General features: G+C 39.0%; 1 protein-coding gene across 2 annotated transcripts in view; it reads right to left on the reverse strand.

Annotated features, from left to right (window-relative positions):
• NKAIN3 (sodium/potassium transporting ATPase interacting 3) overlaps positions 1 to 19,640 on the reverse strand; it is a 518,390-nt gene that overhangs the window by 113,918 nt on the left and 384,832 nt on the right. For both annotated transcript variants that reach the window (XM_053930339.2, XM_053930338.2), the window contains exon 4: positions 16,818 to 17,015. In XM_053930339.2, coding sequence (XP_053786314.1) covers positions 16,818 to 17,015 — 198 coding nt within the window. The remainder of the gene's footprint in view (positions 1 to 16,817; positions 17,016 to 19,640) is intronic.

Below are 19,640 nucleotides of genomic sequence, written 5' to 3' on the forward strand. Positions count from 1 at the left end.
AGTACATCAAAATTCAGGCAATTTTCAATTCTCCCCAGACTTTTACTTTCTTCTGTGCCCTCTGATCATTCTTTCACATATGTGAAGCCACCAAGTCAGCCAGGGATGTTTAGGGAGCTTGTACCCCTTGATTCTCTCCTGCACGTGTGCAGTAGCCCAGTTTTACATAACATAAAACAATCATGGGAGTGCCATCTCGTCACTTTGTCATAGAATGTAATGTGTCATGAAATGGACACCTCACCGTCTTTGCCATGTTTCATTGGTTAGAAGTAGGTCCCAGGTGCTGCCCACACCTAAGGGGAGAGAATTATGCAAGGGCATAAACACTGCAGGGAAAGAATTATTGGGGGTTCCTTAGGGTTATCTATCACATAGAGAAAGGTCATTGGGGACCTCAGTGCTTACCTACTTTCTGGTGTAAATTAGTAGGATTTTTAGAGGATGCCTGATCTCTCAATTTAGAGGAATGACTTTACCTCTTAATTCACTAGGCCAGAGACAACAATATTTTAGAAATTGGATTTGATGACATAGATAAAGTTCATTGCACTGGGGTAAGAGAGAAACTATAGGATGCTGAAGGTGATTATTTTTTAAGTGGAAGGAAGCCGTACAACAACTTACTGAAGGAATCATGAGATATGATCGACACACTAGCTTTCTGGATTGTTTATAAGACTTTCTTAGGCTGAACTGTTTTAATTATTTTGGAAAAGTTAGCTTGTCAATTTGTTGGTGAATATTTTTTTATCTTGAATTAATTGGGTTGAATAAATTGAACTAACTGAATGTTGTGGGCATCTTGTACACAGAATTGTAACCCATGGATATTGATACGAATTGAAACAGAACAAATATAAGAATGAAAAGGGCACTGAAGTGCGTTAGCATTTATCGATATTTTGGATTAGATTCATCACCACACAATTTATTACTTCTTAAGTCACTTGTCTGGGTAATCAGGGTATATTATTGTGCCCACAAGGCTGGATGCTCTAATTAGTGCCTGTCATTAACTTGTCTTATTTAACTTTCCCTAGATAAGAAAAATTTCAATTCAATCATTAGACTAAAATGCGGACTCTAGAGGCTAGTGGTGAAAAAATCAGAAATGTAAAGAGAGCCAGTCTTAAACAGATAAGTGTGTTTCTGGTTTTGAGTGTCAGTGTCCTGAATTAAAATCAACTTCAGTTAAAATGACTTAATTTATCAAGATTGCCCACATATTTTCAATAAAAATACTTTGAATATGTTAAAATCACAGACAATAATAATTTTTAAACAATGACTTTTTATCTTGAACTATTTCAATTTTATTTTATTGTGAAAAACAGGCATCAGGAACTTGACACTTGAAACCTGCAGGACACTGTCAGCAATCTGAAGCATCTTACCTACTTTTTGGATTTTTTCAAATTTAAAAGGAAAATTACATTTCTTCATACTTCTTTATGGACAAGAAGGACAAAGAAAACATCTCATCTATTCTTACAACCAGTCTGCCTTCATGAAGCCTGGGCTGGAGCATGTTGGAACAGCCTCTTGTCTGCTGAAGATGGAACTGCCATTCCCTTTTGAAAACTGTCCTCTTCCCAGCCCAAAGTCCATGTTTCCCATGACAGAACTCAGGGCAGGGCAAGCAACCCTGCTGGCTGACCCAGCTTCTCCTTTTCTCCAAGTCAGTTTGTGGGGCAGAGAGAACCTCCCAGGTCTCAAGCAGAAGTGCATACCTTGTCTGTGGCTTCACAAGAAGGAGGTGGAGCCAGGTTTTGCATTAGGCAGAGAATGATTATGACTAATAAACTCACAGATTACCATCTAACTCGTCTCTCACAATCCTATTTCCTAGGACATCACAGACATCGTTGACTGGTGCTTTGCTGACAGGACTCTGTTCAGTAGCAACTGTTGCAAGTTTATCAAATACATATAGTTATACATGTATATATAAACAGATGTAGTTACATATGTATGTATAACTATATATAAATAAATATACCTATGAATATATGCAACTATATATAATATACATACTGTTATATATTGGCAATTTGCTAATTCCTTACCATGTGAAAGTTGTCAAATTTTTAACTCCTCCTTTCTTACAGTGTAACTTCTATACAAATGTAAATCCTGACTCAATGGTCAGTAACGAAAATTGAAATTAAATATACCGCATCTACTCCAGGAAAGAAAGAGTCACATGGTCTGCGCACAGGCCTTCCCAGCAACCTGAGAGCTACAGAGGTGGCAGAAAGTCCTGGCGGGTTGAGAAGGCTTCCAATTTGAGAGACTGGAGTCTTTGTATAAGCTGAATCCTCACTCTCTGATTTCCCTATTTATTTTCGTGCAGTTCCAGACCTGGCATATTTTCATGTTCACATATAATCATAGAAAGTTCTTGCAAAGTCTTGCCTAAAAAACTATCTAGCAGTTTGGATTTTTGTTCTGATGATTCACTCCATTTATGGGAATAACTTGGAATAGGATTTGTTTCCTCTGCCCAGTTCATGTGGGATACAGATATCTCACATTTGAAGATTTTGATTTACATGAAATAATAAAATTTGCGAACTGACTCCTTAGAAGTCTAGTATCTTTCCAAAGTATATACAGAAAGATACATCTACACCTATGTTACTTTTTGTCCAATGTGTTAACACAGTATCCTCAATAAGCACAGTAGTTTGGGGATCCATCCATCAGACCAAGTTTGATGCCCCTTCCCGATCACTCACCACAGAACCTTGGACAAGATACTGATTTTATGCCCCAGCTTCTTCCTATGTAAACCAGATTAATAAAGCCTAGCTTGCATTAAAAACTTCAAAGTAAGATGCCAGCCACATAGTATACAGCCAATAAATGTCAATTATAATTTTAAAAATTATCATCATTGGCTCTAAAGTCATTTACAGCCAATCTGTACAGCAAAGTTTTCTATTTATTTGAATTACTTTAGCCAATTAATTAAAAGTTTTTATGTATCCTGCAGACTTTAATTGTTCATGTTTCATTGTTTGCATGACTTCCTGATTATTTTTGCATTTGGTGGAATTTTATGTAAATAAATTTTAAATGAAAGAGCTATTCACATTGATTTTATCTCAAACTTCCCTTTCTCAGCCAGTTATTGCATTGGGGAGGCTACACTGACTGAAAGAGCAAGAGAGGATAGCTTTCTTTCACAAACAGATCATTAGGTTTTAAAAATAAATATGCAACTAAAAAATGGTGAGAGCAATAATGGAGTCAAGATGCATTATGGGTCCAAATCTAAATTCATCTAATTTCTAATTTCTTCTCTCTGCGAACCCAGGTCTCCCCCGCCCCCAGCTGTTGTATGGATATGGAGACATCCACCCTCCTCAGCCATGTGGGCTGCCGGGGACTCTCATCTCCATCACCTCCCCTCACAGTCCCGCACCCAATCTCAGTCATATTTCGGGGGAACTATCCTCTGATTTGCATTCTGAATTCTTAAATTACTTTTCCATTGAAAATATTTTTTTAAAGTTGCATTTTGAAATAACTTCAGACTTACAGAAAATTTGAAAAAAATAGTTTGAAGATTCCTGTGTATCCTTTATCCAGTCACCTGAAATGTTAGTACCTTGCATAGCCACAGTACAATGATAAAACCCAGGAACTCAACGTTGGTACAATGATATTATCTAATCCATCAACTTCATTCCGTTTTCAACAGCTATTCCATAATTGTCTGGGTTTCTTTCTGGCCCAGTATTACATGTTTTATTTAGTTGTCATGTCTCATCAGTCTCCCTTAATCTGGATGAGTCCTCAGTCTTTGTTTTTGATTAGAATTTTAACAAAGAGATTTCTCGGAAATGTTAATATGCTAATTCACATACTGAATCTCCAAGGAGTGAATATAACATGACATCAGTCAAACTTAAGTCATGACAGAATCCTTCCTGAGGTTTAATCGTAGGAGAGGTATTCCCAGGACACTCTGGGGCAGATGGCCCAGACTACTATAAGAATATCCTGATAACATATTCTTCCTTGTCTGATCCATCCATCTTGTACACGCCTATCACAATAGCCTCCTGAATTCAGAGTTCTGTGTATGCCATTTTCTTGCTTACAAACTGAAAATAGGCCTTTATTTCCTTGAGGGCACACACCCAAAGCTTTAACTTGGCATTCAAGTGCCCCCATTAACCTTTCTTTCCATGTTAAACCACTATTTCTGTGCATTTTTTATTTGCTTAAGCCAAAGTGAACTACTCATTTTTCCCCTGGTTTATTTTTATTTCTCTGCTTACGCTGTTCCTTCTGTCTGGAGCACATGTGAGAAGTAACCAAAGGTCCTCTTTGTTGCAACTGCAGCCATGGGAAATCTGAACCTGTTTTCTCTGAGTTTGTCTTTGACTAGTTGTAATGAGTTGTCTCAAAACTATGTCCAGACCTCTCTTTGGCCAAGACAGCTCTTTTTCCTGGGACTCTGAACCCCATCCAGAAAGCATTTTTCTGCCCTCTGGTTAGGACAATCAGCCTGTTGCTTAGTTTTGCTCTGCCGAATGCCTCCTTCTTTGCCCCTTGTGATACGCTTTAATATACTGTATTTACATAACCCAAAGAAGTAAGTGCTTTGACTTTCAGATTCTTGATTCTCCTTGTGCCAGCATGAACGTAAGCTTCTGCGATCCCACCTGTAACTCATTGGGGATGTTTTTGAAATATTACAGTTTGGTCCATCAGGAAAAGTTCACTTCCTAGAGTAAACTCTTTTGGCCTAAGTTAAATATCACAGCTTCCATGAATACTGCTTCCTCCTGTGAGCCCTGGGGGCACTTAGAATAGTAATTATGGAACTTTCATTTTCTGTCCACCTTATGGCACTTGGATGGCCTGTCTGATCTCCCCTAGTAGAGAGAAAGAAACCGTGGGGTGGATTATGTCAAATTTAACTTTGTTTAGTGTAATTCCATCCTCTCAACCCCAAAGCTCCTAGCACAGTGCTTTGCACACAGTGGGGACTTACTGAGCATTTTTTTCTGAATGAATAATAATCTGTTTTCATTTAGAAGGAATGCAAAAATGACATAAGAGTTTCTTTATGGATTTATACAAAATTTGCCCTGGTTGGTGTGGATCAGTGGATTGAGTGCCAGCCTGCAAACCAAAGAGTCACCAGTTGGATTCCCAGTTGGGGCACATGCCTGGGTTACAGGCCAGGTCCCTGGTAGGGGATGCACGAGAGGCAACCACACAATGATGTTTCTCTCTTTCTCTCTCCCTTCCCCTCTCTCTAAAAATAAATAAAATCTTTTAAAAAAGAATTTATACAAAATTTGGTTAAAGGGGGAGTGGCAATGTTTTTGAATTAATTATTGTTATTTTGAAAGCTACTTTTTTCCAACCTAATAACTATTCTTACTTAGGCCTAAAAATAAAATGTCTGCCAGCATGTGAATGACATTAAATTACCCTAAATAAAGCATCAATAAAGTTAACTTTCTTGCTTCTAATATCTCCATAAGCCTATAGTCACCATGTTTGTCCTGATTAATTATTAACCACTTCTCCCATTTTCTATATTAATGGTTTTGTGCTAGATATTTCAAATTCAGCTTTGCATTTCTCTGATGAAATTATATTTAAGTCTATCTACCAAATGTCGTAGCTCACTTTTGCATTGCAGAGTCCATGTTGAGTAGCTTCTTTGAAACTAGCAGGGCAGTAATAATTTATGAAGCCCTGCAAACATGTGTGGGATAATTATGAGCATTTGGGCCTTGGAAGACTTAATTCTGTTGTTTAGAAATGATATGGAATTTGTAGTTTGAGACACCAATGTCTGTGATAAGTGATTAACATACAGAATAAAATCTGATCATACACATACTACTGAAGAGAATATTATGGTATAAGAGGAACATGAATTTTAAATGCTCACATGTTTCAAGTTATTAAATCCCATAGATGCTGTGTACAAGTGACACACATTCGTATTAGATTTACATAAGACCAAAGACCTATGTAAGAGCTGAGAATTGCTGTCCATAACTCATGTTCCCAAAACATGGATCTGTATACAGACAAAATATATGGTGGATTGTCCAAATTCCACTTAGGATTTTATTAGTGGCCAGGTAAGGGCTTTATACATTTGAATTGTAGTCCTAACATTTTTGCTAAATTTTGTATATGTATCTATAGCAGACCAAAGTATTAAAAGTACATGTATGATAAAATGTTATTCAGTCATAAAAAGGAGTGAAGTCCTGATACATGCTACATGAGTGAACCTTCAAAACATGCTAAGTACAAAAAGCCAAATGGAAAATCCTACATATTATATGATTTCTTTCATATGGAATGTCCAGAATAGGCAAGTCTATTCTTGAGACAGGAAGCAGATTAGTTGTTGCTGAAGGTTGGGGAGGAAGAGGGGATACATAGTGATAGTTAAAGGGTTTAAGTTGCTTTTTAAGGCAAAGAATATATTCTAAAATTGACTGTGGTGGTGGTTGAAGATATCTGTGAATATACTGAAAACTACTGAATTGTACACTTTAACTGGATGAATTGTATGGTGTGTGAATTGTGTCTCAGTGAAGCCTTTAAAAATGTAGGCACTTTTCAAAGACAGAATACGCTGCAGAGACAGGACTGCTGAGAAAGAAATGACCGGAAATCAGTTCCCCAAACAAACACTTTCAAATCCAGACAATTGTACTAACCAGGTGTGCTTTGAACACAAATGTCTGTGCGGAAGGCTAATATTACTGACGTGGCAATTCTTCCCCCCAACCACACTCTCTTCTCAACGTTTTGATGGTTTAATAAATGATTCCTTTACGGAACTTGAGGTAATCGGGTAATCAGTTTTCTGATGATGGAATTGAATACAGAGACCAGAGATGGTGTGTATGAAGTAACTGATCTGAATACTTAAGGCTTCTAGGTAGAACTTAGAAATTGCTCAAAATTTGGTACAGGGAGCAATCATCTATTTCATATATTGGTGAACTCCCTGGGAAAAGGGTGATTCTAGGGAGAATTTAGGGCAAGAGTGGTTGACCATGATTGCTCTCCTCTTACTAGCCACTAGACATCCCCAGCAAACAAGCAAGCAAAAAATCAATCTGGTAAACTGAACACTTTACAAATGTTGAAATCCTTTCTCTTTTAACAAGAAGGTGGTTAGGGGGGTTTTCAAGAGTGAAAGAAAACATTTTGAACTATCCATTGCACTGATCTTTAAACTATCAATTGCTACCTGTGACTTTCAAATACTGGAGCCGCCAAATAAGCCCCATCAAGGCAACAGGAGATTTGCAGGTTTACGGTTCTGAGAGGGTTTGCCACTGAGGTCAGCGAGGAGCTGCAGGGAGGCTGGAGGTTCTCTGTCTGATGTCAAAAGGAAGTTCAATGACGTGGTTAAGACCATGGACTCTGGAGTCCAGCTGAAGTCCATTTGAGGTCCAGCTTCCCTCACTCACAAGCTGGTGACCTCAGGCAAGTAATTTCACCTCTCTCTGTGTCTCAGTTTTCACATTAAAAAAAAATAATCCCTTCTTCTTGGGTCGCTTTGAGGATTAAATGAGTTCCTATTTGCAAAGCACTCAGAGTGGTTGCAAGCACATACCAACAGTTTGTTAAATAAATGCAAATATTTACTAAAAATCAACTCTTCCCAAACACCACTTTAACTATATTTATATTTTTGGAGGCGTATCATTAACAGCATTGAAACTTATTTTAAAATCTTACTTTTGACTTGCACTCTTACACTGTGTGAGCATGTTACTCAGTCAGCAATAGCATTCTCTGCTCCCACAGGCAGATGGAACGGATACCCATTTTGGATAAAGATTCCACAGGATACCTTGTGGTCTAATGTTACCTTTCTGTTGAGATTTAATTTATCTTTAAGTTGAATGTGTCCGGTATGAAGGGCAGAGAACGACAGTGGCGAATATTGCTGTGACCAGACAGACAAAATTCAAAGAGCAGGGGACGAGGGAAAGCAGTTCTCTCAGTGTTCTGATTTCCAGCTCTGACTGTGGTGACAACCTCCAAAGACATTGAGTAGGACTTGTCACCTATCAGATAGGAAGCAGAATATCCTGACAGTGAGGGTTCAAGATAACATAAATGTGAAATGAGCTCCAAACCCAGGCAGAAATGTGAGTGGTACAGATCTCTTCCAGGTTTGGAGATTAGAATTTGTCAGCTAGTTATAAAAATGAGTTCCTTTGAAATATACGTATGTTGTTTAATAGTTAACATGAGAATATGGATCTGTTTACCCACAAATAACTAATCTTGAAAAATTAAAAAGTGTCATAAAATACACATTCATTATTTACCTATTAATCGCAGAACTGGCAGTGCACTAAAATGGAATATCTAGTAATAACTAAGATTTAAGAGTGCCTCCGATGTTCAAATAAATATTATGAGATTTGGGAATGTTTAATAATCTAAGAAAAACAGCAATAACATCTCTTCCACTCTTCTATATAAATCATATGACGATTAAATGGTATTATTGAAGATGTGATACAACATTTCAAAACCTTTTTTGGGAAAAACATACATGTAATTCTCCATCTTACTTTTGGCATCTTATCTTTCTTTCTTGATTGCTTATTTAAATTAAATTCCTTTCCATGTGTTACATTTGGTCTTAAAATTAACATAGTTATTGCTGTCTACGTAGTGATCATGTTGACATATTTTAAATTGTTACACTGTGTGTTTGACAGTGTGTTTTAGATATACTTAGGTTTGCTACTATAATAAACGTGAAGATCATTCAGGTAGTTCTTTGTTCCTGTTGAAACAGTCTCTTGGAAGATATTCCACTGAGTAGGGTTACAGCGCCAAAAGGAACTTTTTTTTTAAAGATTTTATTTATTTATTTTTAGAGAGAGGGGAAGGGAAGGAAAAAGAGGAAGAGAGGGAAACATCAATGTGTGGTTGCCTCTTGAGCACCCCCTATTGGGGACCCGGCCCGCAACCCAGGCATGTGCCCTGACTGGGAATCAGACAGGAATGGTACCAGCCACCCTTTGGTTTGCAGGTGGGCACTCAAACCAATGAGCCACACCAGCCAGGGCCAAAAGGTACATTTGTAATGGTCTTTGCAATAAAGAATGCTTTTCACCAATAACTTAGTGACACTTTACTACAAATATTATTTGCTATTATTTTTAAAAGTTGTTAAATTAATAAAGATTTTTAAATTTCATTTGCACACATTGAGTTACTATCAAGAATAACCATATTCCATACCTTTGTTTACAATTTGGATTCTCTTATGTGATTACATTTGTTCACATTTTTCATTGATGTAATTATTAAGTTTTCATTTAAATGATTTTATCATGTGTTATGGATAATGAGCATGTGTCTGCCATATATGATGCCCATACAACTTTTAGTTATTTGTTTTATTTTAGTTTTGTAAGACTTCGTGTTCAGGTGTTTGGGAATTAAATGAGGAAAATATAGCACAGTAGAATGAGATTAAAGGACAAAGATTCTTTCCATCAGAAATATTTAATTCACACACTGTAGTCGAATAAGAACACGCTCTACTTGGGGTTGTAGTATTAATTTCAACATATATTTCTTTAAACTTGTGGTGTTAAATTTCCAGAGTGACCATCTGATTTCAAAATATGTTCAGCATAGTGGTTGGAATTTAAGTGGACATAGTTTAAAATTTTCACCAGAAACTGTTCTGATACTCCCCTTAATAGGAGCCAAGTTTAGCAATTAAGACAGGCTAAACTTGTGAAGCCATTCTCCAAACGAAGACTATATGGATGTGGAAGAAGAAATTCAGAGGTGCAGCTGAAGTCTGAAAGCAGACTGACTTTCCTTCTCCCTGCACCTGGGTACAAGCGGAGGCCTGTGTTCTAGATCGGTTGTCTTTCCCAAAGGGTAGGAAACAAAATCAAGTCGTAGCTGTATTAAATTACAGGCAGTGTTTAGACATTATGCACTTGGTGTTTGTCAATCTAAAATCCAGAAGATTTGCACAGCAACTGACTCAAAAAGTCTGAATGAGTGGCCATTCGGAGCTAAGCGCAGCCCTTGGCATGACGGATATGGGGTAAGTCAGAGTCACAATCCTCAGTAGTTTCCTACTGGCTTTTAACTGGCTACTTCAGTCCCTGTTCCCCTGTAGTAATTCTGCAAATTTTCATGAAAATATAAAGTATATTCAGTTAGTGGAATGTGCTTGAGAGGCAAATGTAGGAAAGAATTCTAGGAAGCCAGAATGAGAAAAACAGATGCCTATTAAATAAAAGTTTGGCCTTCAGAATAGAGGTTTATGATTGCATGCCTTATGAAGATCACAGAAACGGCATTTTTCATGCAGGAAATGGATGTAAGGTGCGTGATTAACAACTGAGAGTTCAATAGACAGAGCAGCATCAGGATGGAGCCCTTTGGCCTTTGAAGAAAGACCAGCTCAGCAGGACAGAGACAGGCAGAGAGCGGTTGTAGTGATAACAACAGTACAGTAGCCTCCCTTGTCCTCAGGGCATATGCTCCAAGACCCCCAGTGGGTGCCTGAAATAACAAATAGTACCAAACCCTATTTATACTGTGCTTTTTCCCTGCACATACCTCTGATAAAGTTTAGTTTATAAATTAGGCACAGTAAGAGATCAGCAACAAATAATAATAAAATAGAAAAATTATAACAATGTGATGTAATGCAAGTTATATAAATATGCTCTTTCAAAATATTTTATTGTACTGTTCTCTCCCTTCTTCTTGTGATGACGTGAGATGATAAGATGCCAAACTGCACCTAAGGCTGTGTCACCATCCCTCGCAGTAAATGGCTCCGTGTCCCTTATTTCAGGGGATCCCTTGCTGAAGTTTTCTATAGGCCCAATACTTTCAGGAGACACACGTGTGGTCAATCAGAACATGATTTCTGTTCAAATCTTCCACCCTCAAATTAATGCTTTTCCGTCTTAACTAAGCTTTGTTCAATGCACCATGGCCTAACTTTTGTAGTTTGAGGTGCAGCAGCGAAACTAGCATGAGTCTCTTTTCTTCTTCACAATTTCATATATAGAAGATTTGTTCTTACCGTAGATCTTAGCAACCTCATCATACAATTTTTTCCTTACTTATTAAGTCAAAAACTTGCACTTTTTCACTTGAAGGAAGCAATTTATGGCTTCTTTTTGGCATGTCGTAATTTCCAGCACTACTTCTCTTGCACTTTGGTGCCATTGTTAAGCAAGATAAGGGTGACTTGAACACAAGCAGGGAGATACTGGGCAGTCAATCTGATAACCCAGACGGCTACTAAGTGACTGAAGATGGTGAGTGTCTGCAGCGTGGATATGCTGGACAAAAGGATGATTCGCGTTCCTAGCTGGATGGAGAGAGATTTCATCATTCTACTCAGAATAGTGTCAGTGTTAAAACTTTGCACACCATTGTTTATTTCTGGAATTATCCATTTAATACTTTCAGACTTTGGCTGACTACAGGTAACTGAAACCACAGAAAGCAAAACCTCTGATAAGGAGCTACAGCTGTACTAGCAGCACACAGCTACTGAGTGTTTCTGTGCTACATGCTGTGCAGAACCTCACCTACGGTCCATTCATTTCCCAGACGAAGGGCATCTTCTCTCGGATTCGTCTGTGCATTCACTCCTGCTGGGTTTTGATCAATGGATTTGTTCTTTTGTTTTTATCCATTTCAGACTTTGGAATCCCTTGTTTTCTGGTAATTTATTCATTCAACAAATTTCATGCCCTAGTCACTGGGACTATAGAAATGAACAAATAAGAAAAAAAACCATTTCCAACTTTGAAGGAGCTTTCATTCTGATGGAGCAGAGGCTCAATGATACAATGTTGTGTATAATAGTTATATATATAATTATAATACATAATTGATATCATATTACATTGTGTTATAGATTATGTTATACACACACACACACAGAATCATTGTTATATTTGGATGAGGGTAACAGTCCAAATATCCATCAATAGGGGATCATTAAATAAACAATGAAACACTGAGGTGCTAATATGAAAATAGCTCCAAAATACATAAGTAAAAAAGGAAGATTTTAGAAGGGTACATATCATATGCTATCTTTTGTTGGGGGCAAATAACAATAAAGAGTCCTATTTTCCTGTATTTGCATAAAGGTACTTAGATTCTTCATAGCCACACATGTAACACTGATGAATGAACAAAGCACAACTGGTTGCCTGTTGGGGAGCAGAGATGGGAGAGCTGGGCGAAAGGGTGGATGGGAGCTTTTCACTCAACACTTTTTCTATGTTTTTGAACTAAGTGAACATATTATCTGTTTAGCAATTAATAATATTATTCAGCCAGAAAGAGTGAAATCTTGCTATTTGCGACAACGCGGACAGACCCTGAGGGCATTATGCTAAGTGAGATAGGCCAGACAGAGAAAGCCAAATCCTGGATGATCTCACTTACGTGTGAAATCTAAACAGATACAAATGAACAAAACCCCCAAAACCCAAAATAAATCTAAGAGATACAGATTGGTGGTTGAGCACTGGGGCACGAGGTGGTGAGGAAAAGGGTAGAAGGGGTCAAAAGGTACAAACTTCCAGTTATAATGTGAGCAAGTATGGCGACTATGGTCAACAATACTATATCACATATTTGAAAGTTCCTAAGAGAGTAATGGCCAGGTGGATGAAAAACTGAGAACAGCGAAGAGGGAGAAGAGATGAATCCAAGTACCCATTCCAAGCAAAGAGTGTTGGGAGGCGGGGCATCCTTCTGGAACATACCTCATTCTGTAAGGTGGGCAAATGGGCTCATTTGAGGCAATGTCAAGAGTTGAGGGTGGGAGTCAGGCAGGGAGCAGTTGATGAGAATCTCACATGCCAAGGTAAGAATTTGGATTTCAACTTGAAGGTGATGGGAATCACGGAAGGGGGGTGAGAGGAAAGTGGGTGATGAGATGTGTACTTTGTGATCATCTTCCCACAGAGCAAATGCCTGCTCACGGTGGGCAGGGCAGGGCTGGGGTGGGGAAGACTGTTTAGGAGGTTATGGGCTACCCTTAGGGTAAGAAAGGAGCAGATGAGGATGAGAGGAGGTCCTGATATCATCCCATTGCCTACTACTGGCCACTGTCTCTGATTTCTCATCTCCTCTTTGGGTTAAATTTTGTTCATCCCCTCAGACGGTCCACAGCCTGTCTTTTGGATTCCATCCTGATCTTCAGTTGGGTGTTGGTGACAACACTCAGGTCAACAAAAACCAACTGCTGACAATGAAGGGAACAGGAAACTTCTCTGCTTTCCACTCTCCCTGTCAACCCAAGCGCCAGTGAAGGAAGCTCAAGACATCGCTGCTGGGCAGGGATGGGTGCTGTGGTGGGGGTCACGGTGCCTGTGCTGGGGCCCGTTGAGCGGGATCCAGACTCCTCACCTTCTTTCTGAGGTCAGTTCCCCCCTCCCCATTTCCATCAAGCTTGTACACAGTTCCTATAGAAGGCTTATGACGGGGGTTACGTTTCTTTCTGTTCAAACTCTCCTCCAAGCTGGGACACTTGTACCGTCAGTATTCACCAGCATGGCTGCATCCACAGTAAGTGACTCAAACATTTCTCTTTCATTTGCTAGACAGCTGCTGCCTTGAAACCCCAAGGGGCCCCATCCTCTATCCTGGCCACCTCCTTTGCTCCCTTCCTTACGAACTTCTGGATATTTCTGGGCCTCCAGCAATGAAAGGCACCTGGGAACCGCCTATCTCAAAGCCCTTTGTCTGCTTGCTAACTTGTAGCCCATGCAGCACAGGCTGTCAACTATTGCATTCATCATCCATGTTTGTCACACAAGGCAATTCATACAGGAAGTGTTCCCTTATAAGATTTAAAAACACAATTCTAATAATTGTGAATATATTCATATGAAATAAGTGGAAAATATAAGAAACCCATATAAAATCCAAGACAACAATACATCATTTGAAAGTTGTCAAACATTCAGGGTATTTCTTCTTAATATAAAAATGTCTTGGACATCTTGTCTCATAGGTATATTACACAAGAAAAGCAACTAATCTTTTTTTTTTTTTTTTTTTGCCACAAAGCTGAACAATATAGTCCTATGTAAGCAGGCGGGCAGCTTTGAGTGTGGGCAGACACTTTTAGGTGGTAACACACACTTCATTTAGTGTTGCTCTAGTATAGGTTTTTATGTGACAGTTCAGCTCCTCATCAAATGAACACTTCCACCTTGCTGTTTGAGTGGACTGGAATTACTATGGGTAAATGACTTTCTGATTCCATAGCAGTCTGCTGCATTATAAAGATGTGGACATCATGCCATCATTCCTTGAAATGGTTTAGGAATTCAATAAGAATAATTTTTTAAAAGGAGGGGAATCTGTCCACATATGAAAAATTCTAGAAAAAATGTTTCTATAAGAACCTTTAGGATCTAGTATATGATAATAGTGTACTTTTTTTAACCATGGAATAGACTGAAAATTTAAGAGAAAAAGTTGCCTCCATATTTAAAAAATACTACATATTATACACACACACACACACAATGTGGGCAAAAGTAGGTTTATAGTGTGAGTAACATCATTTTGATTAATAAAACTATTGCAATAATCATAACCTGCATGTCTTTTTCCATATGAACAACTATAAACCTACTTTTGCCCTATCTGTCTATCTATCTAGGATTAAAGAAAGACCAGAGAATAGGAAAAAAATTGATAAACATATATTGACAAATGACAGTATATTATATTTTTAAAATGACTATAGAAAGCAAGAATAAATAGATTCCCTGGTATAGCTCTGAATGAAAATTCCTTAGCATTGAGGTACAACCTGCTTCTTTGAATTCAGAGTCAAATTTGGCTTTTATTGAACAAAAACACGAGGAGATATTTAATTTTTAAAAAATTTAAATTGTTAGTCTTTCTTAAAAAATTCTAATTAAAATGTGCTCTAAAAAAACACTTGTCTTAAAACTTGACACATGCAGGTTAAAGACTAACAATTAACAGAGTAAGTAAACGAGTTGAGATCACTACACAAGTGGCCCCAAATAAGCCATGTTTCCTCATATTCTCACCTTTCCATAACCCCCTTCCAAAGTGGCTCTGGGCTTGGTCATGTCAGTCATATGAGGGCTTGTAGCTAAATGGACCATAATAAGCATTACTCAAACCCAGGCATATCTCAGAGATACTGGGGGTTTGGTCCACACCACTGCAATAAAGCAAGTCACAACATGTTTGGTTTCCTACTACTTATAAAATTTATCTTTATGCTATACTGTCATCTATTAGGTATGCAATCCAATTCTGTCTAAAAAGATAATGTACATACCTTAATTAAAAAGATTTTACAGTTAAAAAATTCTAACCAACATCTGAGCCTATTAGAAAAAAGGGGGCAATAGACTTGCTCAAAGCAAAGTTGTCACAACTTTCGATAAGTAAAATCAGATACCTGCAAAGTGCAGTAAGGTGGAGTGCAATAAAATGAGGTATGCCCGGAGAGGCTTGAAAAATGTTTGCATGCTGGGCTTCTCTCAGAACTCAGGTACCCTGCCGTAAGAAAACTTGTCAAGTTTTTCACAAAAAGAGAAGCCACGTGGAGGAGAATTTTTCCAACAGCCAGCACCAGACATCCAAGTGAGGTCTTCTTGGATGTTCTATCCCAAGAAGAGCTCCTGGTTGAAAGGTTCACATGAGGGACCCCAGCCAATACCAGGTGGAACAGAATTACTCAAATTCTTGCCCAAATTCCTGATCCATGGAACTCTAAGAAATGAACTGGTATTATTTTAAGCAATTACATTTTGGAGTGTTTTGTTACCCAGCAGTAGATAACAAATACAGTAAATGATATGAAGGATTTCTCAAAGTTCTTTCTAGAAATAATCCCAAGGTACATTCTTCACTGACACATACCTCCTATATTTCTGCCATCTATTAATTTATTATTGAGCCTCTCTCTTTTATCCTGACATTAACCAGATGGACAGGACTGAGGTGGGTAGTTTATGTGAAAAGCATGGTTAAGAATGTCTTTATTGTGTACTCAGTCAAACAAATGCCAAGTACTTGCTGGATCTCAAAGAAATAGCATTCTTGATGATGGCATATATCTTAATTCTACTCCACACTGTGAGCAAACTGTGGGTGGGACAGCGTGATGGGAAGAAATTAACTTTAGGAAACTTCAAGCACATAAACCTTCTGTGATCCAATCAAGCCATTTTTTCTCTCCATTGCTTTATATGGAATTGTATTCTAACCCCAAAAGTTAGGTATTAGAATGGGTGTCTCTGGAAGAATTTATTTTCTTAAGGAATAATTTTTTTGAACTGTGAATACGAAGTTTATTAGACTGAACAAACCACTGGGTGTGTTTCCATCACCTCTCTCTGGGACTACTGTGCATTAGTGAAAGAATGCATGAGAAGAAGCTGCAGTAGAAGTAGAAGAGCCTGAGGCAGCGGGTGGCTACACACTCTCCTGGGAAACCCTGGGGCTATTTCATTGAATGGGTAGATTTTATCTCAAGTAAGAAACTACAGCGCCTAACTGGCTCTAAAGACAAAGTGTCTGGATACCAATTAGAAAAGATGTCACCTGCCATTAAGTGTAACTAATTTTAGCATAATTGCTGCTATTTCCATTGCTTAAAGGATGTTCTCTGTGTGCTTATTGATAGAATCACCTCCCAGGTGGGTGTGGACAGAAGGTTTAGATATAAAATGCCAATAAAGGAGAGTCCGATCAGACAATGACATGAATGTGACACTTACGGAGAGTAGTATCTGGATGGCACTGTGGATGACCTCCAGGTACTGGAAGTCCACGATGCAGCCTGTGACGGAGACGTACGTGTAATCGTCCACGGCGCCGTGGGCTGAGGGCGGCAGCACTCTTCGCACACAGCCGGGCCCATGCTCTCGCCACCAGGACCGGTGCACGGAGATGTTGAATGTCATCAGATCCGTATCCTAGGGGGGCAGGGGACAAAAGATCCAAAGGACACAGTCACATCACATCGAATCTTTGATTTTTACCTTAGGGGGAATTTAGGATGGATGAAATTGTTGAAAGGATGACTTAAGTTTCAAATGAAAAGTAACAAAGACAAAACAAGAAATGGCTATATGTATATATGCCTAAAGCGTGGGTAATAATTGTTCGATGCAGAGTTACATCGAACAGTGTTACATCAATACAGTGTTTTGCACAAGAACATTTTAAGGTTAGTACACAACAACAATCCAGAGATGACACCCTTCTACATACGTCCATTTAAAAAATTATTGAGTTTAAAGAACCTATGCACACCAATGTTCATAGCAGCACAATTTACAATAGCCAAGTACTAGAAGCAACCTAAGTGCCCATCAGCAAATGAGTGGATCAAAAAACTTCGGTACATTTACACAATGGAATTCTATGCAGCAGAGAGAAAGAAGGAGCTTATACCCTTTGCAACAGCATGGATGGAACTGGAGAGCATTATGCTAAGTGAAATAAGCCAGACAGTGAGGGACAAATACCATATGATCTCACCTTTAACTGGAACATAATCAACAGAAGAAAAAAGCAAACAAAATATAACCTCTAAATATAGAGACATTGAAGTTAAGAACAATCTAACAATAGCCAGAGGGGAGTGGGGAGCTACTATAGGAGCTACTATAAAGGACACATGGACAAAATCAAGGGGGAGGGTGGAGGCCGGGAAGGGAGGTGGGTTCAGCTGGGGTGGGGTGGAGGGATGGGGAGAAAATGCAGACAACTGTTTAATTTTAATAAAAATTTAAAAAATTATTGTTTATTTTGAAACTTTCTGTCTGCATTTTCTTCTTTCATCATCAATATCACCATCATGTGCCAGCATTTATTGAGTATTTGATTGTATGTAGACATTTTTCTAAGCATTTTTCATATATTATATTCTTTAATTTTTATGTATATCCTATTATCAACCCAATTTACAGTAGGCTGAATAATAGTCCTCCCAATATGAATGTAAGTCCTACTCCCTGGAACCTATGAATTTTACCTTCTATGTGCTTCTATGTGCTATTTACTTTGCAAATGTGCTTGAGTTTTTAAAGACATTTTTATTGTATTTTCTCCATTACCATTTAACCCCCTCATACCCATCTCCCCACTGTAATCACCACACTGCTGTCCATGAGTCCTTTGCCACTGAGTTTTAAAGATCACGACATGGGGGGATTATCTTGGATTACCTGTGTAGGGCCTAAATGCAATTGCATACATCCTTACAAGAGGGAGGCAGAGGAAGATTAGATACCAGAGAGACCAGGAGGAGGCAATGTATCCATGGAAGCAGAGATTGGAGTGATGCAGCCACAGCCCAGGAATGCTGGCAGTAACCAGAAGCTGGGGAGATAAGAAAGGATTCTCCCCTAAAGCTCCAGAGGGAGTGTGACCCTGCTGACACCTTGATCTCCGCCCAGTGAAACTGACTTCAGACTTCTGGCCTAGGGAACTGTGAGAGAATGAATTTCGATCGAGACACCAGGTTTGTGGTACTTTGTTATAGGGAAGTCATAAGAAATTAATACATATGAGAAAAGTAAGGTACATAAAGGTAAAATAAAGTGCCCAATTTAGTTAGTGCATAAATTAAATAAATTGACCAATTTCGTTAATGAATAAATTACATAAATTGCTTATTTAGTGGCTGGCCCAGAAGTGGCTCCTATGCAGTCTATACCTTTTGGTATGACCTGGTACTCTCCCAATGCTTACTGTGTACTCCTCAAACTCTACAATTCTTCATACTCTGAAGGGAGCTAGGTCTTTCCTCATTGGTTGTTTCCAGAAAATTCCATTATAACCACAGTGAAAGAACAAAGAAGGCAATCCTGAACACATAAGTATCAAAATAACCTTTCACAGCTCTCAGCAGAGACAACAGCACATCCTCACGAGATGCCCTTTAGTACTCGTGAAGTGTCAGACATGAAAGACAAAGATCATAGTGATTTTGCCACCATCTGGAGAAGAATAGATATGGAATCTGGCTCTAGACCCCCAAATAAACTAAAGATTACCACTTCTTGCCTGAGCAGAGCAGGAGAGGAGGTGTGATGATAGAGACAGGGCAAGGGGACCCGGAGGCCAGGATGCTGGACCTGCAGGGAAGCTGTGCACACGGGAGCAGGGTCTGCTTACGTTGATTTCCCAGCCACCACCTGGTGCAAGCTCTGTTGTCAGTAGTGCCATGGGGACATGTTGGAGTAGGCACCATCCATGGTGTTTGCTCAGAGGCCCGGGGCTGTCCAATGACTGTGCGATGCAAACGACATGTATGCCCACCTCAGTAGGGAGAGGACTGTCCCGACCTCAGTACGTAGGGTGCTTCCAAGTGCCAGAAATTGAGTTTGGGGCTCTGAAAACATAGGGGAAGCTGGTGTGAAATGCAAAGCCCTTGGCCTTCCATGTGGCCAGGACCAAAAACAACCAGAAGAGAGCTCTCTGAACAAGGACAGCGGGGAAACCCTCTCCTGTCATTCTCAGCTGGATGTGTATGGGGCTCATGAGGTTAGAAGCACTTCCTGCTCGCATCAGTAGGCAGTTAACTCTACAGT

Source organism: Desmodus rotundus, chromosome 8, assembly GCF_022682495.2.
Source record: "Desmodus rotundus isolate HL8 chromosome 8, HLdesRot8A.1, whole genome shotgun sequence".
NCBI classification, from domain to species: domain Eukaryota; kingdom Metazoa; phylum Chordata; class Mammalia; order Chiroptera; family Phyllostomidae; genus Desmodus; species Desmodus rotundus.